This window comes from Brienomyrus brachyistius, chromosome 11 (genome assembly GCF_023856365.1).
Source record: "Brienomyrus brachyistius isolate T26 chromosome 11, BBRACH_0.4, whole genome shotgun sequence".
Classification (NCBI taxonomy): Eukaryota; Metazoa; Chordata; class Actinopteri; order Osteoglossiformes; family Mormyridae; genus Brienomyrus; species Brienomyrus brachyistius.
In genome coordinates this window covers 2405972-2431343 of record NC_064543.1, presented here as the reverse complement: position 1 = coordinate 2431343, position 25372 = coordinate 2405972, and the positions used below count along the sequence as shown (strand labels likewise).

The 25372-nt window shown below is 40.2% G+C and overlaps 4 protein-coding genes across 9 annotated transcripts in view; 1 reads left to right on the top strand and 3 right to left on the bottom strand.

Annotated features, from left to right (window-relative positions):
- Positions 1-25372, bottom strand: part of kif18a (kinesin family member 18A) — a 314001-nt gene that overhangs the window by 255671 nt on the left and 32958 nt on the right. The gene's annotated exons all lie outside the window — the stretch shown is intronic.
- On the bottom strand, positions 4213-7055 carry kcna4 (potassium voltage-gated channel, shaker-related subfamily, member 4). The gene has a single exon (XM_049030248.1). It carries the CDS (start codon positions 6594-6596, stop codon positions 4608-4610), a length of 1989 nt encoding a protein of 662 aa, XP_048886205.1. The 5' UTR covers positions 6597-7055; the 3' UTR covers positions 4213-4607.
- On the top strand, positions 10491-11667 carry fshb (follicle stimulating hormone subunit beta). Its single transcript, XM_049030278.1, has 2 exons — positions 10491-10878; positions 11293-11667. The coding sequence occupies exons 1-2, from the start codon at positions 10717-10719 to the stop codon at positions 11503-11505; spliced, it is 375 nt and encodes a 124-aa protein (XP_048886235.1). The 5' UTR covers positions 10491-10716; the 3' UTR covers positions 11506-11667.
- Positions 14811-25365, bottom strand: LOC125751445 (ADP-ribosylation factor-like 14 effector protein). 6 transcript variants are annotated; one of them, XM_049030264.1, is made up of 5 exons: positions 25172-25365; positions 22462-22654; positions 21866-22006; positions 16877-16998; positions 14811-15431 (listed from the first exon to the last, which is right to left on the bottom strand). In XM_049030264.1, the coding sequence occupies exons 1-5, from the start codon at positions 25240-25242 to the stop codon at positions 15203-15205; spliced, it is 756 nt and encodes a 251-aa protein (XP_048886221.1). In that variant the 5' UTR covers positions 25243-25365; the 3' UTR covers positions 14811-15202. The 6 variants fall into 6 exon arrangements, 5 of the variants coding, with proteins under 5 accessions (XP_048886221.1, XP_048886222.1, XP_048886223.1 ...); XM_049030265.1 differs by lacking the exon at positions 25172-25365 and adding an exon at positions 25061-25163; XM_049030266.1 differs by lacking the exon at positions 25172-25365 and adding an exon at positions 23439-23576.

Genomic DNA, 25372 nt, shown 5'->3' with positions numbered 1-25372 from the left:
TGCCTGCTGGGTTCGTGTACCATTCCTGTTACGCTGAGATCTGTACCACTGCAGGTAGCTGCTGTTGGCACAAATCAAGCCTTCTCACTGCCTTCAATGCTCCCAAGCCGATAATGCCAGCCCTATCAACTGCCAAAATGGGACTAAGCAGAAATTATGTGGCAGGTTATAAAAAAAAATGCATGATTTGGTTCATAAATTAAGAAGCATTTTCGATGTAACTCCCTATTGTATATAAATGTGATAATCGTTACAGATATCTGGAAGGCAACCAGCACAAATTATACCAACTCTTTTAAATATGGCACTCTGAGATTGACTCATCTATCTCATCATCCAATGCTTTGCAAGTAATTAATCGCCAAATATTATAAATGAAAGCTGAGAATTACAGAAATATTAGAATTGATATGAATTTTAATCACAGCCCAGAGATATCTTTACTGTGCATTTACATTTACAGCCACTGAATATATGAAAATCATACTGAGGGTGTTTTCGTTTGTGCTTCAGATGAAGGGCAAATGGGACTTCTGGGCCTGTGGGGGGTTTGACTCACGAGGGCTCCATGACCTTTGCACGCAAACACGATCAAGTCCAGAACTGGACAACATTAGTCATTCATTATAACACTGCCAGCGGTTTCAAATCTGCTCCATTTGCTTCCGGTCCTAATAAAAGTGACCATTTCCCTAATTAGAATTTCTGGCCCCTTCCCTATCAGTTTGTACACTTTTGATTGTCACTTCTACGTCGAGTAGAACACGCGCAAACATTTAATCTTTGACATCTGTAATCCTGTGGGTTTTGGTGAAACTCTTTTATGACAGTAGAAATTCACCTGTAAATCATGCACTCAGAATGAATAAATAATGTACCCACAAACATAAAAACATATTAACTTTTCCTCTTAAGGAATATTACCTAGAAACTTAGCATCCAAGAAAAATCACGCTACGACATGGTTAGTTATAATATAGCTATAGATGATACTTATGACTTTGCTGTTCACAGATATATCCGTAATAATACCACAAAAAAATTATACCAATTTTAATATTAAACATTACTGAAGGTACACATGAGGAATATTTGACTGTGCAAATAAGCTGTAAAATAATTACTGTGAGACAGCATATTGATTATTCCTACAATAGGAATATTTTTAAGTGTATGATTAAGTGTATTGGTAGATTTCATAAAATCCGTCAAATTTTAGGAAAACATCTGATCAGAGGAGGCAAAAATGACTGAATAACAACATCACGCTAAAACACCTCAAGATTATTTAACAAGATGCTTTATATCAAACAAAATAATGTATTCTATAACTGAAGTAACTGCTAACAAAATTCAGTTACAGGACGCCTTGATAGATTTCCTACTCAGGGAATGGGATATCTGCCATATCATTCTGACCATCACAAATCTTGCCTTGTCTGAATGAAGACTGAAACCCCGAGTCTCTCCATGACAGCCCAACACTGTGCACAATTCGGTGTGGTTATCTGTATCACCCAATTATATTCTAAGAAACTGAGGCTGCTTTTTCATGTGTGATATGTCCCCTATCTGTAAGCGAACCATTTGGGCAGCATTGTAATATGCTGTATGCTCTTAGATTGTACCAATCTTATCTTATAAATTATAAATTGATTTTATGTTCTTTTATACAGGATAACATTCACGCGGCATGATATCAATAATTCCTGATTTCAAAATACAATGTAATGTACTACGTATATTATCATTTAATGTACCACTTACACTTCGAAAACAAATTCAGAAAATGGGACCATTAAGAAAACGTAATCACTGTTATAAATACCAGGCAACTGCAGAGCCCTCCTACCATACAGTATGATATTCTTAATACTGAGCAACTTTTTACCTAATCATATTATACATGAGATCTCATTCCTTACAAATATAATATATTTGTTTTCATAGTTTTTGTATAAGTGCAAGTAATGTCTCTCACCTTTATGCCCCGAAGTATACACCGATATCTCACATCCTGATTACTGAGGCCATATAATATGCACTGTATCTATCAGAGCTTTTAGTAACTGATGAGTGTCTGAAAACCAGCACACCTTTCTCTGTATTTGCATCGCATTTACATATTTGGAAAACAACACCCAAGACGTGTTAAATTTCCCAGAAAAATAATCTCTATATTATCCATCAGCACCACATATTTTGAGGAAGCAAAGTAGTTCAAGACAGTCTTGAATATACAGTGCATTACACACAAACCACACAGCAGCGATATCCAAAACAGTAAATATAACACAAGAGCGTACCCTTCCCTTGCATCAAAGTAACATTTCTTTCAGTCAAAAACTCATCACAAGTCAACTTTACATCTCCGTTGTTCAACTGCCAAGTTCTTTAGCAATGTTTTAGATCTAACTTATGGGTTTGGGTTTAATTCCCAGTTCACAGTTTAAATCCTTTCAAGAAACATGGTTTGTGTGGATTTTCCTTGTATTTCTGTGCTTAGAATAGTTATGCTGCTAATTTTAGTCAGTTTTTCCTATCCCATTATAAGTTCAGTTATTGTCTAGACATAGAGCCATTCAAAAGACTTACCTCAGGAAAGCAAACAGTGTTTACATATCTCTGACATACTGGCCTAAATTGGGAAATGTGACTTTATAAAATTATTTACAAACACGTTTCAAAACAAACAAATAAAAATAGACAAATGAATGAATAAACAAATAAGCAAACAAACAACCAAACTAATAAATAAATGGAACTATTCTGTGAGTATCCCTTTAAAATCAAACAAACAGAAAAATCTGACAAATTACACAACTTTAAAAAAAAAAAAAAAAAATCTGAGTAGGGCATTGGATTGTATGTCAATGTTCAGCATTGTATTACTTGCTTGGTTAGATAATATAATCGGCAAGTATTCATATGTAACAATTTCTCGATTATTTTTTATGTCGTTATAGTAATTTGAAGTAGTTTTAGACCTGTAATAAACTTACAAAAATGCACATAAATACTTTGCTATTACAGGGTCCCATTTCACTATGAATATATTTTTAAAAATACATTAATATCAAACTGGATTTTTTTGAGAACAGTGAACGACACAATGCTGTTGTATATCTGGATATTGTCTACAGCACTTTCTTTGTAATTCAATTTATGTTTTTTTTTTTTAAAGAAAAAGTGCTTGTTCGTCAATCCAAAAGTGCTTGGTGTTTTATTATTTCTACATGTATTGATGGATCACATACAAGGTAAAAGTACGTATAAAAGAAACATACCTTTATTCAGACCCCCTGCGTGCGGGTTCTTAGGGTATTCTCCAGGAAGACCTTAAGTTCATCTGTGACTGAGGACGTACAGGAAGTCCACAAAACAACAAAAACCCAAGGCTGCGATCACAATAAGCATTTCTTCCCATTGTCTTCACTTATCGTCACGTAATGGATTTCACGTCCATGTAGTTAAAGAAAGGGAACAGGACTTCAATTTCACAGAGTAAAAAAAAATATATATATTCTCATGTAGTAGACAGAAGGTACTATGCATGGCGCAATAAGAGGCATCATGCGAAGGTCTTCTGACAATAAACGATGTCGAACACGTTGTCCACGGAACTTTATTCCTCTTCTTGCTAGAAACCACTATACATTGTTTCCAACATTGGGCGTCCACAAAAAAAAGGCCCAGTTGGACAAGGTGGCAGGAATTAAATGCGGGGAATGAATTTAGTTCACTTCATGCTTTTAAATGCCAAACACCAAACATACCGAGTGTTTTGTGCTACTCATACTGATGTCTGTGAGTCATTGTTTCACTAAACAACTAAGAGAAGTGCTACGTAGGCAGCTAGTATGGAGATGATACGGTACGTGCGAACATAATGGTTATGTAGGATCGCTGACGAAATGTATGGATATTCAGCAGTATGTATGTATGTATGTATGAGTAATATTAACGAAGCTGTCACCCATCGATTTCTATAGGGCTCTGTGACCAATATATATATATATATATATATATATATATATATATATATATATATATATATATATATATATATATATATATATATGCGCCTGTGCGCGCGTCTTTAAAGTGTGTGGATGGAGTTTTTCATGACTGATTATAAACCTTGCCGCCTACATTAGTGCAAAGTGAATTAGGGTTTATTGCATAACAACAGCAAGAACACAACATCTGCCTTTCTCCATTCTGCATGAATTCGTTTAAAGTGACAGAAAAAATTGATAAAGTGCTTTTGCATTATTCCTATATTTTTATATGTATATTTTTAATTCCTAATGATACTTATGATAGATCTTATATGCACTAGAAGATCCTACCATTAATATTTTCCACCCCGCTTACTACTTGAAGCTGGTGATTGCAGCATTTTGGGATGCTTTTACATTGGATTCAACATGACAACATAAATCTCATTCATTGCAGCGAACATATTATATTCACGTACATTTTTAAAAGTGATGTTTGTCTTCGTAACATTTAAAGTAATCAACGCATCACGGTCTTTGCGTAAGTTAATGCGACGTAGCCCGTAATATGAAACTAGAATTAGACCTAATGTCTGGTGCTTCTCGTCACACATCTGTTTGTAGTGATTTGGGGTTAGTGCTCATTTTTCTAAGGAGTTTTGTGCCGTTTCCTTTGCTCGGACTTTGTTTTTCTGCGCCACATAATGACTCGGTCACCCCTTCCTCCATTTCCATATACTCGGCTTTATCTCCTAAGGAGGAAGCCGTCGGGGATCCCTTGAATTTCTTGAGGAAGTTTGTCGGGAAATATGGGCACGGAGGCATGTTTTGTACTACTGGCGTTTGATCGTCGTTGTCGGTCTCTCTGTGATAAAAGTAATTGAAGTTGGAGACAATGACCGGGACGGGCAGAGCTATGGTCAACACGCCGGCTATGGCACACAGGGAGCCCACTATTTTCCCACCGACTGTTATTGGTTTCATGTCCCCGTATCCCACTGTTGTCATTGTAACGACCGCCCACCAAAAAGCGTCGGGGATGCTAGTGAACTGGGAAGTGGGCTCATCGGCTTCGGCGAAATACACGGCGCTGGAGAAGAGGATGACCCCGATAACGAGGAAGAAGATGAGCAGCGCTAGCTCCCTCATGCTGGCCCGCAGGGTATGGCCGAGGATCTGCAAGCCCTTGGAGTGTCTGGAGAGCTTGAAGATGCGAAAGACTCTAACGAGTCGAATAATCCGCAGGATGGCGAAGGTCATCGCCTGCTGCCCGTTGCCCTGCTGCTGGGCAAGATCTGTGCCGAGGGTAATGAAATAAGGCAAGATGGACACTATGTCGATGGAGTTCATGATGTTCTTAAAGAAGGCGGCTTTGCTGGGGCTGGCGAAGAAGCGAACTATGATCTCGAAAGAAAACCAGATGATGCACACAGTCTCCACAATGAAGAAGGGGTCGTTGAACGGGGTGAATCCATTGTCCGCACTTGTTAAATTGCTCCCAGCGCCAATGAAGTCTTTTTCATCCCTGAACTCGGGCAAAGTTTCTAAACAGAAAATGACAATAGATATAACGATGACTAAAACGGACACGACTGCGATTCCTCGTGCGGGGCTTGAACTTTCGGGATATTCAAAAAGAAGCCAGATCTGGCGTTTGAATTCATCCTCCGGCAAGGGCTTCTCCTCCTCCTTCACGAAACCCTCATCCTCTCGAAACTTCAGCATGGCATCTTCTCCCAGTTCGTAGAACTTGACCTCCTCGGAGAATATATCGAAGGGGACATTGACAGGTCGCTTCAGCCTCCCCCCCGACTGGTAATAGTATAGAATGGCGTCAAAGCTCGGTCGGTTCCTGTCAAAAAAGTACTCGTTTCTCAGAGGATCAAAGTACCTGATCCGCTTATCCGGGTCCCCTAGGAGGGTGTCGGGAAACTGGGTGAGAGTTTTCAGCTGCGTCTCAAACTTCAAGCCAGACACGTTGATCACGACCCTCTCGCAGCAGCCGAACTCACTGTAAACATTTTCGTAGCTTGACTGCGGTCGCCTGTCAGTAACTGACACCGAATCGTCTTCATCATCCATATCACAGCGGACGCTTCTGAGCCGCTCTCCGCTCCTCGTCCCACCTCCTCCTTCGTCCTCGTCTCCTTCTTCGCCTTCAGCTTCCTCGTCTTCCATCATAATGTCCTCCTCGGAGCCGAGAAGAGCCAGCTCCGACTGGCGCAGCTCCCCGCCGAGAGCTCGGCGGTTTCTCCTCCGGTACTCTGCGCCCCGTTGCTTTTTCCTTCCTCGGAGAACTTGCTGCTGAGACTGTTGCAAGGAGGAGGGGCCCGAGGCGGTACCAGCGCCGCTGTTGCTGGCATGAGGGAAAGAGGCGGTGCGAGACTGATGCTGTTGCTGGATGTGGTTGTGGGGGTGATGGGTGGAAGAAGTTCCTCCTTCTCCAGCCGATGCACCTTCGGCAGCTGCCGCCGATCTCGCCTGCGCCTGTCTTTCCCTGCCGCGCTCCCGCTCCCGAGCCCGCGCCTGGGCATATCCGTAAGGCAGGTGGGTGCCGCCCCCACCGCTTTCGGCACCTACCATGGCGAACTCCATTTTGGCTTTCTTGGTTTTGCAGTTGGAATTAACTGGATAGCTGAAATTGATCTCTCCCAAACACGGAATTGTATTTTATTATTATTATTATTATTAGGGCGGGGGGACCTGATGGGTAACTAAATAACGCATTGTCAGAAGCGTGCACGTGTTATTCTGTGCATGCAACATACACTCATCTTGATCTTAGACGTCCAGTTGCGGTGCCACGCTAACAGCATTGTTCTATGAGTTGCTTGTAGTCTCAGGCTCCGAGGTAAAGTTCCAAAGATGAGAGTCCAGCCAGTCGATAATTCAGCTCAATTCATTCCCAGTATGCAAGAAAATTTCTTTGTAATATAGCCATACCGTTGTTCTCCGAAAAATAACAACATATAAATAAAAAATGAATGAATATTCACATTGGGGGTGGGTCTTCTGTTTTGTAAAATAAATATTTTTACAGTCCAAATACATCCATGCAAGGTTTTTGAGGACACCTTTCGGAAATTACAGAAATAATATTTAAAGGAAAATTACGTCTTAGATCTCATGTCTCTCCCCCAAAAAAATTCACTTGTCTTGTGTCCTTCATTGTTAACTCTTTGGATGTCGAAGTACGCAGGCATAAAGCAATAATTTCTTTGACGAATTATTTATTGGACAGGGATTTTAGGATGGGTGGGGTTAATCGAAAGCTACGTCCAGTGTTTGGTGTTTACTTTATTTCTTCAAGGCGAGCAACATCTGAGACGAGAAAAACAAGAGCGTTACTATTAGCAAAACGAACAATTATTCGCAAATATTAATAATTACATTATTATAAATTATTATCATACTATCACATTAATTAATAATTTATATCACGACAGGAATAACCAATCTCTCATTGTCAAATACAACAAAGATAATAACTGCTAGCTCTGCAACAGGAGAATGAGTATTATTTCATTTTTCTACAGTATCAAGCAAACCACAAATTCAGACACTCGTTATTCCATGCATACTAACCCCCCAGCCCCGCGCTACAAAATACTCCAGCGTAATTCATACAGATACTTACATATGAAAAGGCCAGACTATTATCTTCTTTCCTTGCACCTGAATTTCGTTCCCAAGATCACGTTTGCGTGATATCCAGTATGTAGGAAATCCATCGATGCATTTCTCCGTCTGACAACTGAACCTTTACTTGTACTGTCTATCGCATTCAAGGGCTTGCACTTTTGAAGCGTCTTGATAGGATTTTATTGGCAAAATTATTGACATCAAAATAAGAGTCGATAATAATAATAATAATAATAATAATAATAAAAATAGCGCTAAAGATTCGCCGCCTTATGCGATGAATAGATGTAATAAAATAAAATAAAGCAAAGTCTAGGCTAGGTATAGAAAAACAGTATCGACTAACGCTGTTGTATACGTATTTTTCATTTAGCTTCAAGGTGATGCAGCTGTTTGTATCGTAATTCAACAGGATCAATCATTATTCGTTTCTCACCTTGCAAAAACGAAATTTGCCTCTGCCTCCATTCTTGCGAAAAACAGTGTTCACACTATTGGTGATTTCATACACTTGGCACTGACGGCACAACTTATAATGCTTGAAAGTTTTATCATTTAAATTGTAAAGGTGGGCGCGAGTAACGCATCTGTCCGCAGCGCTTGCCTGCTACCTATTCTGCATGTGTTTTTGAGGAGCACGGTGGTTGCGCTGGGCATGCTGTGTTGCACTTACCGGCCTTAGACCATCCCTCAGTGGCTGCATTGTGACATTGCACTACTAACAGTCATGCTGCAGTCTCAAACTTTAGCATCCAAGTCAGCTGTTGCCATAGACTTGCAAGGTAGGTGTCCTTTACTGCCAAAAATCAATCAATCAATCAATCAATCAATCAATCTATCTATCTATCTATCTATCTATCTATCTATCTATCTATCTATCTATCTATCTATCTATCTATCTATCTATCTATCTATCCTAATAAGCTATTTCCACTAGTAAACAAGTGCAGAGGGAGGGAAAGGTGTGTATTTAGGCAGATGTACAGAAAGAGTATGGAGTTTGGCTTTGTAGCCTCATTCCACCTATAACGGTTGAAAATAACCTTGTGGGGTCCCCTTAGTATCGGTTTGGGATCCCGCATTATATTTTTCAGTAGGGGCCCCGTAGCAACTCTAGATAAAAATTTTATTACAGCCAGCAAGATTTAGAGGAGGTTAGCTTGAACATTGACGTGCTCCTAGTAAGAGTTGATTAAAAACACAGAGGTTTGTGAGTTTGAGTCCCAAAATCCCCATCAACTGAATCTAGTAAAGCATCAATCTGTATAAGTGGGTGAAAATCTACTTTGCTCATTATAGGAACATCTGCTTGAAACAGGTTTTCCTAAGCACCAACTTAACCATTTTTTTTGTTTACTATTTTTTACTCTCTTCTGAACATTAGTATACAGTATGTGCAACACTGTGAAAGCAGTGAGTGAGAAATTTTACTCTGCTTTTGTGTTGACTGTAACTTCTCTTGCAAATCACACAATAAGTATAGCTCCCTAAAGTGCCTGTCTGTTATCAATCGGTCATCTGATATTTTAAAGTAACGACTTTCATTAATGAGCTGCAACAGGTTACTGTGCAATTCACAGCTTAGACTTCGCTAGATATATTTCATGTATTGGGTCATAAAATGTCATGCAAAAGTGATTTCTTTCGAACATATAACATCATACAGTATATATTAAAGTGTTTGGTTTATCTACAACTCAGTAGGATTAATTCAATTTTCAACTTCATAGATTTTATACAAGATATTGCTTTGATTTAGTAAATCTAAAATGCGCTCAATTTGTCAGCTCAAGTAATGATAAATACAGGATGTTTCCTCCTTTGTGTGGTCCATTAATTTGATGCAACACAAAGCACAGGTCTTTAAAAAACTAACAGAATGAATTCCCTCTACTGCATGCCAAAATACTGCAATGGATACTTCTTGTTTCATAGCAAATGTATCCCTCGCGCAAATTATTACACTACTGGGGAGACTTTTGAGGGACCATACGTTCTAATATCCTGATACATCATCTGTGCAAATGAAAGGAAACTGTCACAATCACTGCCGAATGAGTGTATCTGCTTGCTATATTATAATGTTGATTTCTTGGAAAACGGGATTACCAATTTCTCTTGCAAGATAAAGGTCTCCAAGCAAGAATAGATGCCAGCTACAATTTCTTGTTTGAAAAGGTGATGGAAATCTTCCGGTGAATTTCATAGGTTGCTATCATCATTAAGTCATCGCATATATCGAAGATTGCAATCTATTCTAACTAACTCTATAAACTGATTGTGGGTGCAATACAAGGTGCATGTAATAGAATACATTCAGCGTCATGTTTGAAGTTCACTCATTTGTCACTGCTAAATTTGTGGGAGTATTGACCTTGGATCACTGATCTGTCCCACGCTATGAGGGGGGGGGATGAAAAATAAAACCACTATATTCCGCTTGCACTTATGTTTGGCCAGACATCGTTATCTGTATAGCCATGACAACAATCATTCAAAGAGTTGTGTCTCCCCACACAGGTAAACCCTAATTGGCTGAAACATGTCATTTGGGTTTCCCATGGCTGACAAAAGGATAAAAGCCAGCGGCTTCCAAATACATCTCTGGGAGTCCATCAGGTGAGAGCCTTACCTCTAATTCTCCTGTTTTCCACACTGTGGGCTGCGTCCACATGCTGCTCTTTCCTAATCTTTCTCTCTCTCCAATTTTCTCTGAAAATATTTTCAGAATATATTGTCTTCTTGCTGCAATGTGATGCTAAACTTGAAACTTTTTTATACAGTTAATTTAACTTGAAATGAAACACGACGGGACATTGAAATTTGCCAGTTTTCTATCCAGTTAGAAGTTTTGTCATATTTTGAGGCTGTTCTTTAAGTATGTGCTTGATGGAACTGAGTGATTTGAGGGAAAATAACTACTGTGGGCTTGCATCTCTTGACTGGTGAGCCAAGAGATCATCTGTTTCCTATTTCAAAACCATTCACCGAACAGGAGCGCAGACAAACTTTTGACATTTGACCTCATCCCACGAAATCCTCCTCGCTGCCGCCGTCACTGGAGGACTCAGGAATGGACCGTGTGCTGTTGCTGGTAGCGATGGTGTACTGGTCACTATCAGGGGTCAGTCCTCAGTGTGACATGATCAACATCTCTATCCCCTTGGAGAGAGAGGAGTGTGGAAAATGCATCATGATTGATGTAGCCTCTTGCGCAGGCTTTTGCCTCACTCAGGTACTGTGGATCCCTCACTTCAGTGTTAAACAGTCAGCCGTATTTCATTTGGCTCAGGGCATTTTTACAACGGCTGCAAGCATTTTTAAAGCATTAGGCATAAATATCACACACAGGGGACATCACAACATGAAAACATAAGGCCATTTGAGGGAAAATATTATTACTCAGCTCCTGATTTCTGTGTCCTAATGTAATTTGCCATTCTTGCGAGGGAATACATCACACACTGCAGTTTAAAGAATATTTTAATAAATTGCATACAGTACATACTACAATCATAACTCTTTATAACCCCAAAGTCAGAACAGGACAATGTTGTGATGGTGGATGTTTCAAGGCAGTCTTGTCTGTGATGGGATTTTCATCATTTAGATGCAGTGACAGTGTTCTCTGCATTGGCACTGTTTACAGGATCCTGTGTACAAGAGCTCCCTAATCGCACACGCCCAGAACTCCTGCAGCATCTCAGAGGTTACCTACAAGACGGTGCACTTGCCCGACTGCCCAGAGGGAGTGGACCCCACTGTCTCCTACCCAGTTCCCCTCAGCTGCAAGTGCGACCAGTGCAGCGTGGAAAGCACAGACTGCAGTAGCTTCCACATGCTGAGCTGCCAAACCCACTAGGCAGTGCTTCAGAAGAAGTACAGTGAGAAAGGGACCTTGATGCAGCAAGAAAAAAAACGACTTTTGTTCCCTTTAACGTGAATCTGTGAACCTTAGAAAATTAAACAGATTTTATTACTGCACTCGTCTTGACTACCCTTTCATAACATATACATCACACTAGGCATGGAGTGAACGGGCAGCACCATGTCAATGCTGTTTGTGTGCAATTTTATGTTTGTTTGAATCAGCGCAGCATGACCGTGTTTCAACAGCAGACAATGTCCACCGTGTGTTAATGTAACACCCTAGATTAAAACTGTAAGCAAAGAGCTGCAGTTGAATATACGCGGAGGGATTGAAGATTAGTTATAGATGGAGAGGATCTGGATCAGGTATTCACTGCAGTGTTCCATGCTCAGCCCTCTGCGCCGCAGTGTGGCAGGCCTGCTGAAACGGTACGGGTGGTACCAATGTCACGCTCTTACTCAGAACCCCACTAGGCTCTCTGGGGTTTTTGCTGCTTGTACGGGAAGTCAGATCCAGTAAAGAAAGCTTTCAGTAAATAGGCACAGGCAGCTTCCTATTTCTGAAGCACCTTGATACATATACAGTAAATATTTCGGAACAAGGCCATGGCCTCAGAAAATCCCCCCAAAATGTTTTGTATATTGTTGGAAACTTACTGTGATATAGCACATATAATGTATTACGTGTAGCGCCATGGTGGGAAATGGAAATGAGTGACAGCTTCTCTGCCCAGGAGTTCATTGCTAATTCCAACGCGACATAAATGCTACAAGTTACAAAATGAAGTGTCAGGTGTATGTAAAGATGGTTCCATAAAAGTCACCTTGCTGGAGCAAAGTTACATATTACCTGCACAACCTTCTGGTGTCTCGATTCAATCAAGCACTCTGTGCATCCTTGAACGGCTGGAAGCAATTATTTAAAAATTTCACAGAAATCATATTGAAAGTTGTTCAAGTTAAGTTACTTGCAGCTCATAGACACTAAAATGTGCACAAGCACAGGGTAAATGCAGTTAGACATTTAGACTGTGGCTCAGGACTGACCTCAGCGAGTGCTAATAAGTTCTTCCATCTTTAAGTTTATTGTAATTTGGGTCGTAAATCCAGTCTCACACATAAAGAGTTCCGCGCACCAGATGGCATTTTATGCATCAGCCATAAGGTATTTCACAGTGTTCTGAGCAAATTAATGCATTCTCTATACAACTGCCAGAGAAAGTGTCAGAATCAAAGTATTTCTCGTTATCTTTGAAAAATTTTTTGACTCACTTTTGACTTGAGGGGAAGTCTGCAGAGTCAGCAGGAGTGATGCACTCACTGCATTGCTATTAAACACACAAATGTAACGCGTGCACCTGGATAATGAAAGCAAGTGTCGCAACAGTGTTATAAGGAAATGTGGAAAATCCCTCCATGGTAAAGTACACTGATCCCATATAAATGTTTAAAAATTACTAATTAAAAACAAGCCGTGGCACATGGCTTTAGTCCACGTCGGGTATCATCTTAAAAAGAGGCCATACAGACTAAACACATGAGTCAGCAGAGTCCTTGGTAGATTTAATTACATGGGATAAGGCAAAGCTGTCCATCAGCACACCGGCATCCTTCAGAGACTGCGAGCCCCTCACACAGCCTGTGTCCCCCTCCACGGTCACCTCTGAGACACCACACAGCTTTTTTTAATTTATCTTGCCAGCGTATGATGCCTGAACCCAGTGTAGCCCTTTTATTTTGTGCACGTTGGTCTGGTGATAAAGCTGTTTTTGTTAAATCAGCCTCATCTCCCTCTGCCCCCATCCCCATCTCACATGAATTTGTTTAATGTCCCACCTGGAGTAGGTCTTATACTTACACACCCCATGTCTATACTAACGCACGTCCCCCCACTAAAAAAAAACCCTTTGAAAAAGTGATTTCTTGGATTACATATTCCTCACACTCACTAAATGTACTAAATGAGCGTCAAAAATTACATACACGCTGACCAGCATAACCTAAAGTTAGGGCTAAGCCTGTGACCAGAAGGTCACTGGTTCGAGCCTGGCCTCGGTAAAATATGTCTGTAACCCTTTAACCTCCAGCTCCATGGGTGCTGCTGCAGGTGGCTGCCATTTGGTGCCAAGTTTGCTCTCAGCTACACGATACGTGGAGAGCAAGAAGGGGAAGGCAAAAAACTACTTCCCCACGAGGGATTAATAAAGTGTCGCTGTCTTCCTTATAGATATTACTAATAGCACAAACGCTATGGTAAGAGAATAAATCCTTACATTACAATAGATATTTTTCTCTTTTAAACTAGATTTTTTAATAGAATTCATGAAAGACGCACATAGTGTAACGATAAATGGAAAGACCACAAAGTTGTCCTGGAACAATCCCACAATAAGCCCCCTTGCAGTCATGTTGTGAAGTCAACTTCATTCACCTGCTTCACAATCAGAAAAATATGCAGGTTTAATAAATTATCACATATAACACAAACAGCTATGCCGGATGTCACAGTCAGTACAACCATGGTCTTAAGTATCTCTAAATCGCCCATTGAGGATGGGTTTCTGCCCTGCAATGGACTGACCTCCCATGAGGGATGGGTTTTCCTCATGTCCTAGAACAGGACCCAGGTTCACCCCAATCCAATCCTGTACCAATAGACTCCTTTAAGATCATTAGCATATCGTAATGGGTGAGGATTGCCATGTAAACCATTTAGGGTGAAGGCAATTTAATATTGCAATTAAAAATGTACAGATGGGAAATAAAATGTATAAAAATAATCAAGTGGCACAATAAGCTAATTCTGTGATCAACCAGTACTAATTTATTAACCCTTTTTATAAAAATGAGCCCTTCACATATCCATATTTTTCATTGAATCATTTAAACAATTATATCTGGGGAATGTGTAAAATAAAATTGTTTTCAAACCTTTGAAGTTAATTCTGCTCATTTACACATCCAGGATAACTTCCTGGCCTTACCCCAGAAGGTTAAAAAGGTACATTTCCCATTTAATTAAAAAAAATGCTCACTCTTTTTGGCTTGCCTCTGCCCCAATCTAACACCATTGTTTTTGTAGATTGAAAAATAAGTTTAAATGTATAACCATGGTTGAATTCTTCTCCCCCTTTTGTTTACATTCTTATGCATGGTCTGTTTTATCCCAGGGAAAGCATTACAATGAGGTCAGGCCTCAGGAAAGTCAGAGATGCATGTTTAGTTTGGCCTTAAAATACCAATCCCAAAACTTTGTGAACAATAAGATAAAATAGGATAAAATAAATCAGAGCAGCATTTAAAAATATACAGCACAATTTATTTGACACAAATGGCACACATATGAGGACAATACATATATATTTACAACTAGATCACTGCAAATTGTTTATCTTCAGTCCTGCTATTAAGGGGCCATACTGACCAAAGCCTTACACACCACCTGAGACCTTTAGCAATTTATGAACAAAGTATTTAACTAATTCAGTGGTGTCTGCGTTTAACAGTACAGCGGGGCGAAAAAGTCCACTGCTGATGTAAAAAATGCTAATTCAAATCTTTTAAAGTATACTACAGAAATTAAATTAAGACTCCTCAGTCAGAAGGACTGTGGTCATAAGCAAAGAAATCCGTTTTGAGTATATACACAACAGCACTGTGCACAAGTGGATTCTGTAGAGACATCTAGCCTAGCTAGCGTACTTGTTCCGGATGATCTCCCCTCCTTCCACCTCCACCTGTTCGTACAGCCACTTGCGGTTGCAGCGACACTCCACACCGCACTTGCGGGAGTTGCAGCCAAGGCACGGGTAGAAGCAGCCCATGCATTCCACATCCAGGCAGTCGCACATGTCACAGCCGTTAACGATCAGTAGGCCTTCGCTGTCATACACCTTACTCTTTGTACCCATGGTCTGCCTGAAAGGCAGAAAAGTAAAGTATGAAGGGATCCAACCTGCAAAGTGGTCAAATAAACCAGTGTGCTACATTTTAAATAACACCCCCTACCAAACCAACTTCTAACCCTTGAGGCCAGTTCATACTTTGCACATGAACTGTGCATCTGCGTATCCAAACTTGTAACAGACACAGAACTACTCATACTTCTACGCATAAAATGTGCACATTTGTAGAATGCATGGGAGGAACAGAGTTTTCATAGTGATTTAGCAATTTTGCAAATGCTGCCATTTAGTAACTACAAATGTATCAGAAACATACAAGGAACAAGAAACATAACAGTTAAAGTTAATGATTTAAACATCATAACTTGAAATTCAAAGCTACACAAAAGAGTAAAATTCTGTATTAATATACTTAAATGCAAAAACATATTAGGCAACAATGTCCTGATTCAAACTGATCCAAATTTGCATAAACAAATATCGATTCATAAAACCCAGAGGTCATTTTTCAAATATATGCCTTTTACAGTCTATAGCCTTTACCCATAAATGTGTAAAGCGTTAACCCTTTAACGTGGCCAGCCCTGAATGAGAACTTGGCAGACAAAAACAGATGAAAGATATGGTGGGAGTTGCTCCACTGAAGATAGTGCAGCACGATATCACATCGTAATTATTTTAAATATGCAGGTTTAATATTGCACTATCAATAAAAAAAGATTACATCTTCCCAAAATTAACTATAGCCGAACAGAACTTCTTATCATCTACCAATAGTGCATCTCAAATAAGTTGGTGATACTGCCGTGGGCTGTGTCGAGACACAAATAAGTGCCGATAAATGTCATGTGATTATAGAGCTTCAGGTAAGGGGCATAAAAATTTGTCCGGAAACTGGCTTTGTGGTGCTATACAGACATTTACTTATGCCCACAATTTGAGAAGCTGATCAGTAGTACACTTGAAATACCTAAAAGTTTATACGCACTGCCACACCAACATGTTTTTTTACTTTATCGACAATATCTCTTTTAAAAAAGATATTGTGGCTATTGAGCCTTCCTTTATCGCCACTTCCTTTACTTATCGCTTCCATGGTATTCCAAAAAGGTAGCATGTGCATGCTCCGCTAACTGAATTTAATAAAACATTAGATTGCGCCAAATTTATTGATTAACTTTTGGGTTCACAATCGATGCAGAGCCTAATCGAGTGGAATTGGAATTCTAATCGATTTGGGAACTCAATGGCGATACCTGGCCTTACCGTAATTTATTAAAACGACTACTGATCCAAAGCAGCCTACATTTGGATCTCCCCAATACTTGCATGCCAAAATGCTATAGCAAATAATGTTTTAAACAGAGCCCTTCACTACGGAGAGAGGTCTGAAAACATAAGATTGGAAATATATAGATATTTTTCTTACTTTTGTCCATGCTGTTAGATTGATCTTACCTGTCACTGGAAGGATACTTATTCACTCGCCTCTTGTCTCTCCTGTTATTTTCTGCTGCAAAATCTGTTTGTCGGCCTGGGTTGGCAAACTCCAATGACTTCAAAGCTTTGGCTGTTTTTCCCTAAACACAAAATTATACAATACTGAGAACTAAAACTGAGAAAAAAAAACACACAAAGAAAAGGTTAAAATATGACAAATATAGCAAATATTTTAATTATGCTCATTAAAAACCTTTAACGCTGGGCATGTGGAATCAATAAGAGACCATACTTGTGAATGTGTGGTATGGGAGGGACATGCAATTGTTAATTTAAGTTTCGGTGGAATTAAAGTTACTTCACTGTGCGTGTTACTCACTAATTCTTGAAAAACTCCTTTCCTTTCCCTAAGCACAAAAACTGTCCATCACAAAACCCACCACTACATGCTAGACCCTAACAATAATTTATTCAAATATATATTTAACAGCATGTATTTTCAGTTTGATGTGTAACCCTTTGTAGGGTTTTGGAACATTCAATTTAGCTTTACGGCCTACAATACCATACCTCAATCCTTCACTATTTTTTTCTTCCAAACCAGGGAACACAATAGCACACTGTCACAATAGAACAATGTCAGCATCCTCCTTTGGTTTAGGGACCTTTCATTATATCCCAGGTATAGTAGCAAACAGAAATTTGCCTGACATACTTCCTTATCCAGTCTGCGTCTTTGGCGGGACGCTGCTTCCAGATCAGTGTACCCAGTGGCTAGCTGGGTGCAACGGTTACACAGCTTCCAGCCAGGCACAAAATGCCGGGCGAACTGCTCGGTCAGGAAGCTGGCGTCATCCAGGTCTATGGGACGCAGGCCCTTCCTGACAACCTTCCTGTGGCTACTGAAGGGGTCACAGCAGACCCTCTGGGCCTCCTCATAGTGTTCCACGTAGACCTTATGGTGGTGCAGGCACACTGTGTCTCGCTCCATCAAACCCATCAGGCCTGTCCGCAGCTGCAGCAGCAGGCAGTCCCTCTCAGGCAGTACCCCCAGCTGTTTCAGCCCCACCTCCTGGCTTAAGAATGTCTTGTGGCAGTCTGATGCCTCCTGCAGCTGCTCCCCCACTGTGCATGGGCTCATTTCTGACATATCTACTGCCTTTTTGATGATTACAGGCAAAACTTTTAGTGGTAGAACCGAGGCCTTTTATCTAACTTATTAAGCCCTCTTGTAACATAGGACTAGATGCTAGATTACAACAGCATTTTTTTTTCTTTTGTCAGTACAGTGCCCTTACAATAAACAAGCATCAATCTCAAAAAGAACAAGTTTCAGATCATACCTCAAGTTACATGTTTCTAAAAGCACAATGAACACAAGTGTCATTTCATAGAACAGATCTGCAATAGTAAGTAAAACAGCAAGTATCTATGCATATTCACGATGAAGTGTCAAACAAGCATTATACAATAAGCATGCAATATAGTCATTCACTACAGTCCAACAGAGATTACAGCATGGCCTTTTAAATGAGTTTTCCATAGTTGAGGTTAATCGACTTGGATGTCACTAGACCCCTAAAGGTTATTAAAGCCCCCAAATGAGTTGTTTTAAAACTGGTTTAGACGACCCATAAACTAACTAGACAGAACGAATTAAAAGTTCACTAACCAATAGTATTAGGGCACAATACGGATTGTACCAGCAATTGGCAAATAAGTATCTTATTTTTAACTGTTAACGAAGAGTCTACTTCGTCAGTCTAGTCTAATTTAGGAGATATTAGTCAGACTTACGAAATTAACTAGTAGCTTAGTCGTCTGTGTTAGTAATAATGACCTAAACACAACGAAATATTAAGCAATAAAACCGAACCCTCATCCGATTCGGACAGAAAAATTCGTAGTTAGGTAACGAACACTACGATGCATTTAACAGGGGCTCAGTGATTATCTTCATCTTACACGTCGTTAAATAAGGTGTATGCCTTAACATTTAACTGGTATCTTCACATTATAGAATCACGAACATCCAACAGCATCCCGAGAAATACAAGTCAACTCATTATATGGACGGCAGAAGAATCACGTCGGAATCTCGCGCACATCACAGCCGTTATATTACTCGTCCGCGCCCAAACAAGAGCAAGCGCGCGCACTTCATTTTGCCGTCTACGCATACGGTTGCGGTCAGTGCGCGCCAACTGCGCATGTACAAAAAATAACGTAGCAACACCGACTTTCACACAGCATACGGCCATAAAAAGTAGGAAAAGGGCAATGGTATTTATGGACGCACATACTGTTTTCCCTCCGCCTTTTTTTCATTCTTCAGCACACGCCAACAGAAGCAAAAGCAACTCACTCTCAGTCGCAATGGGTTGATGTGTAACACTTCCTGGTTTTGCGTAACCTTCATTAAGACTGAGACCAACATCTGCCCTCTACTGGTCTGGTACAATATCACTGCTGTAGACCACTAGGTTTGTCTCAGTATGCATACGTCGCGGTCGGCGCATTAAGGCCTGCAAAATTGTTTTCATATTCTGTTAAATATGAGCTGGGAATAGCGGTGTAATGGTACACAAAATTCACCTCGGTTTTAGGTTCATATGTCGGAGCATGTGCCGTTACAGCAGCACACGCATAATTTCAAAACGCATTCAAGTTATTACTAAAACCGCAAACAATTAGGAACAATTGCAAAACAGTCATGTATCACCATAGACGTATGTAACCCATCGGACGCTAATTAGCACATTTTAAAATGGCTATGTAAAATAATTCTAAAATAAACTTGCATCATAATCATAACGAACTGATACTAACTCAAAGGAGTTAGCATGTTGGATGCATTTCCAGCAACATATCCGAGTTCGGTGTAACAGAGCTGACCGATAGTTTTGGTCTTGTCAATGAATCCCTCTCAGTGTTGGTGTAATTTATTGTAAAACCAGTTACCGATTATGACTGAATGTAAACATCCCATGCCAATTTCCCGCTCCTCCCCAACAACAGCGAGTTATAAAATTCAACAAAACGTTCTAGTTGTAATGAGATTGTTTCGATTTCTTGGAACTGAACTAAGCCTATTTCTCTTAATGAAAAGAAAGAGCCAGTGGATAATGCAAGATAAAAAGAGATGAATAATATTTCATCAGCCCAGTGCATTTAATTTAATTCCATATCTCTACAAAGGTTTTGCGTATGATTGTTCAGTGTGATTTAAAAACAGAATTTTTAGCAAATGTTTACTACAAAGTTCACACACGTAAATGTTATTGAATTATAGTAAAGTTTTCAACCATAAAACTGCAAAGTTACCCTCCCACATCTAAAGACAATGTTTTCTTGTCTAAAGACTTTTTGATTTTGCTGTACCCCTTATTACACAGAATGTTTTACTGCTGTATATTTGCTTCTGTTTTACATAGAATAAATGCAGTAAAGATTTTTTTTTCACAAATTCTTACAAAATATGTATTCCAGTTTTCTTTACACAGAAAGATAACTGCACAAAAGGACAAAGTAGCGCAAAATAGAAAAATAACTTTAAAGTGCAGTGGAAATGCAATGCACCCTCCATTCAAAACACTGTAGCTCTATACTGTACTCTGAACTGTACCAGCTTAGACATGGAGAAGAATCCAAAGTATCTACTCTATCTGAGATGTTCTACCTGCTTTGCTGCATCCTGTTTGGTGGTGGAGAGACCGATTGGTGGTGGACATTGTCCATGTCACTATTTGCATGAGCCAAGAACTATGATAATATTAGACATGGTTGATCTTATCGGAACGCCAAAATGGGGAAAAAAGACTGATTAAAGAGAGCATTCCTGACCATCTGCGTTAGTGACAAGAGCACACCAGCACTCTATCAAAACGGATTTAATTTATTTTGATTTTCTTTCCCCAACATTGGAAATTTATCCGCAACAGTGATATCACTAGTGAAGACTTTTGATGCAAAGCAAACACTAGACATCCCACTAAAATAATTTAATTTCATGTGTGGAGTAGGTTTAGCAGCACTATTTCGCTCGCCTGTTGAGTCGGGGCCAACTGTGAATGATGTGTTTATAAACAGCCAACATATCCTGCTCAGTCTGCCTTTTAAGGAACCTAACATGACAATGGGCGTTTCTCAATATGTGTACTTGACTGCACTTGTGTTCTCATGCACCCGTTTTGACCTTCCTTTGCTGAAGATCAATTCCCAATACTGAACAACAGAAATGCAGAGGACGGTAAAGATCTCCGGATGTCGTTTGTACCACACCTCAAATAATCAATGATGTATCGGTTGCATCCTCGCCAAATGAGAGCAATCCCATGATTCAAGTTCATTCTTGGGAGGCAAGTTGGCAAGACCAGTCTGGCTTAACATTACTGATGGGGTATAATTCCCAAAATACAAAAATGCAAAAAAAAAAAATTTAAAAATATCACACTTTTCAAAACTCATAGTAATTACCTTCTGAGCTAAATAAGCAGGGTATTTTGGGGTAATTTTGTAATCTGGTACGGTAAAATTTAGTTATTTGCAAGGGACCTATAGTGACAGCAGCGGCCCGATCTCTCATCCTATAATTTTCCTCACAGCCGTTTCCAATACAAAAATAAAAACAGATTAAAAGCATACATTTTAGTCGCAGACATAGGCAATGTTTTTTGTTACATAACGAAGTATGATATGGATTGGGATGTTAGATGTTAAGTACGGTTCGCATGACACCCATTAACAGAAACACCCCCATTAGCAATTAAGTTTTGTTGACTTACTGAAAATTCTTTTATAATTGGCGCTAAACAGGAAACATGGCTACATTGGGCTCGCAAGTAAGGCGCTAAACCCCCAAAAGCTGCGGGGACTGGCTGACCCCGCTTTCTCAACTCTATGTTACTTTGTATAAAAATGTCTGCTAAACAAATATAATATTGATTTTAAGATGCAACTACTTCGAATTAACGTTTGGTATTTGTTTTTTGTTGTGTTGCCTCTTACCATATTGGCAGAATTTGTCTCCTTCAGTTTTTGCTTTTTGTCTCTTGTACGTAGGTTTGCTTTCTCGTGGTCCTTTTCTTTATCTTTGTCTGTCAAAGGATCTTTTGCTACCAACCCACCTCGACTCTTCCGTAATTCAATCTATAAAGACACAGTTGTACACCACAGTTACAAATCCAGCAAAATTTGATTTTATATGCCAGCACTATACATTTCATCATCTTCACATATACAGGAGGCCTCATAAAAGTTGCCATGCATCTTTAATAAATACAACTGACATGTAGAGTTACTTTTATCTGGGCTACGCTGAATCATTTCATTTGTTCAGTAAACCCTAGACTATAAAGTAAAATAAATCTGCAAAATATAATTAGGAAGGCAGCTTACCCCTCCAAACTTTTCAAGAATCTCTCTCTCTTAAATTACTGCCTTACATAGTACTGTATGACCAAATTATACCTCATACCATGCCTTCAAACCTGCATAATTTAATAGTATAAGATCAAGAGGGGAAAATAAAACCATAGAAAAACAATACTTCAGGTCAGGAGTCAGCTAGTTAAAAATAATCTCTCACAGCAACAACATGTCACCTTGGTAGTATTGCAGCCTGCAAAGATAGTAGGCACGGCATCCTCTCTCAGGAACTGCCGTCCGTTGTAATCACGGAAACAGTCCGGCTGAAAGTGCTCGGAGCAGAGGCAGGAGTTGGCGGTGGGAACAAACGACTTGCGACCGAGGCTCTGTACCCACTGGGCCGCAAGCTGGGGCTTGCTGATGGGGAACCTGCAAGAGAGACGCTGTGAGGAGCGGCCGGCATTTTACCTCCTATTTAAGGACAAAAGCCCATTATTTCATTGCATAAAGTTTTTGAAAATTCTGCAGTAACAATAGTTCTTATACGTCTCAAAAATAGGTGATTTTCACATTGTCATAAAATGCTCAGTTAACTAACAATTACAAATACAGTACAATCCCATTATAATGGACTTTAAAGGACCTGGCAAAACAGTCCATTATGTCCAGAGTTGCTGTATGCCCAGAACAGAACTACAGGACACCATTTACTCATGCCACACCCCAGTGGTTATACATGTACGGTAGTGTATTTCACCTATTGCAACTAAAAAAAAAATCGTTTTACGTCACAAAACACCCATATCTTCTTTTCTTACTACTGTAGTGAACGATTGTATAGCAAATGGCAAGAGGCATTCTAATACCCTACACTAAAAGATGTTCTAAAGCATTATGTCGAACTGTACGCAAATTACTGGGAAGAAAAATAATCTGTCATTTTCTTCTGCGCTGCATTTCTTTCAGAGGTTTTAGTGATAAACGCATCAAGTTTTCCAACGCAATTCATCAGAACGTCCGCTTCAACAGCTTCATTAGCGTTATGTTCAACGTATCGCTGCAGCAGAGTCAACGCCATGCTCGCTTCATGTGCAGATGGTGGAAGCTCAGCGGGAGCCTCCTCATCACTGGATTCGTCACCAGTTTGTGCACCATCGACACTGGCAGACTTTGCTGCAATCTCCTGATCGGTAAACACAGCAGCTGTCTGCACCTGCTCATCAACGACAAGAAATTCTTCCGCAGACGTAGTACGGTCCAAGAAATGCAATTCCGTCAGCCGTTCAAAAATGTCACCACAGTCACGAGCAGACAATATCGTTGATGGGGATGTCTCTGAACGATCTTCTCCTGTCTCAGCAGAAATATCAGATACAACGTTCTTGACAAGTCCCGCCTTCCTGAAGCAATGGTTGATTGTTGTGGCTGTGATTTCGTTCTCCCAGACTGAGCGAGCCCATCGCAGACACTGCAGTATGTCGACAGCAAAGTTGTCCATGTTGCCGTTCTCGATGGCCAGGATAAGTTTCTGCAGAAGCCGCTTTCTGTACAGAACTTTGAAGTTCTGTATGATGCCCATATCACACGGCTGAAGTTGACTAGTACAGTTTGGTGGCAACAACTCCAGCTGTATTGCTTCAAGCTGTTCAGCTACAGCTGGGTCATGTGCGCTGCAGTTGTCAACGATCATCAGAACGTGACGCTTTTCCTTCACAAATTTTCTGTCAAGATCTGTCAGCCATTCACTGAACAGACTGGCTGTCATCCATGCTTTACGATTGCTTTTGTACACAACTGGCAGCGACTTCAAAGCTTTGAAACAACGTGGCTTGGCAGACTTTCCAATAGCTAACAGCGGCAGCTTTTCAGATCCATCCATATTGGCAGCAAACAATAATGTGAGGCGCTCTTTACTTCTCTTGCCACCGTGACAGCGGTCTCCTTTGAACATCACCGTGCGGTCCGGCAACAACTTAAAAAATAATCCAGTCTCGTCAGCGTTGAAGATGTTACGTTCGTCATATTGGTCCAGCAGCCGTGGCAGTTTGGTCTGTAGCCAGTCTGCAGCAAGTTCTTGTGGTACAGACTGTGATTCGCCACTCAGGACGCGAAAGATAACAGCTCTGCGCTTCTTGAACCGATCCAGCCATCCATCACTACATTTAAAGTCATTGTGACCAAGTTCAACAGCAAGACTGACTGCCTTCTCTTTCAGAATTGGACCGGAGACTGGTGCACCAAGTGAACGAGCTTGCTTTATCCAAAGAAAAAGCGCATCTTCAACATCATCATAGGTGGATTTGCGCATTTTCTTGCTGCCATCTGCAAACTGCAAAGAAGTCTTGTACTTCTCACGGTTACTCCAGATGTCACTGACCGTAGATTTACTTAAAGCATACTCACGTACAATATCCGCTTGTGTTTTAATTTTTGTTTCGATTAAAAGAACGATTTTGCGTTTAAAATCTAATGTTATAGAACGACGCTTTGATGCAGACTTAGCCATTTTGAAAAGAACTATTGATGCCTATTTATAGAGCGTGACTATTAATAATCCCGACTACGCATCTGCGCTGGATATCACCGGCACGCCACGCGCCTTGTAGGCAGAGCCTGCATGTCCGTTATAGCGAACAGAACTACAGCGAATTTCCGCTATATCCTATGCTTTTTCTGTATGTTCGTAAAGGCGCACGGCCGGGACCAGCGGACCTCGTCCGTTATAGACGATATTCCATTATAAGCGAGTCCACTATAAAGGGATTATACTGTAACAGAAGCATTAGGATCAGGACGATTCCGTAATAATAAATTCTAAAATGCATCAGGCCTTACATATTGACGCTGAAACATAACGGACACATCCCAATATCTCAAGGAACTACGAGTAAAACAGCGCATGGAGTAGAAGCGACAACAAACACCTTTTCTGTTGTAGTAACATACCTATAAAACCTAATTTCCGAACCTTTAATGAATCGATTCGTACACCCTTCAGCAGCACAACTAACTGGCATTATGACAAACTAAACTCAAATAAACGAATGAGAAATAAAACTGCCGTCTACAGCTTCAGACACAAAATCAAAATCGTTCTGCAGCTTCACGGTGGTTCAGCGCGTTACGGGAAGTAAAATGATACAAACA

Bases quoted from the DNA above. Each gene is read 5' to 3' on its own strand.
- kcna4 (XM_049030248.1), bottom strand. From the start codon at position 6,596: ATGGAGTTCGCCATGGTAGGTGCCGAAAGCGGTGGGGGCGGCACCCAC.
- fshb (XM_049030278.1), top strand. From the start codon at position 10,717: ATGGACCGTGTGCTGTTGCTGGTAGCGATGGTGTACTGGTCACTATCA. The intron at 10,879-11,292 runs GTACTGTGGATC...CACTGTTTACAG, and splicing joins CAGGCTTTTGCCTCACTCAG to GATCCTGTGTACAAGAGCTC.
- LOC125751445 (XM_049030261.1), bottom strand. From the start codon at position 23,303: ATGGCGTTGACTCTGCTGCAGCGATACGTTGAACATAACGCTAATGAA. The intron at 22,655-23,142 runs GTAATTTGCGTA...TCTCTCTTGCAG, and splicing joins ACAGATTATTTTTCTTCCCA to GTTCCCCATCAGCAAGCCCC. The intron at 15,432-16,876 runs GTAAGATCAATC...TCTGCCTTTCAG, and splicing joins AAGTATCCTTCCAGTGACAG to GCAGACCATGGGTACAAAGA.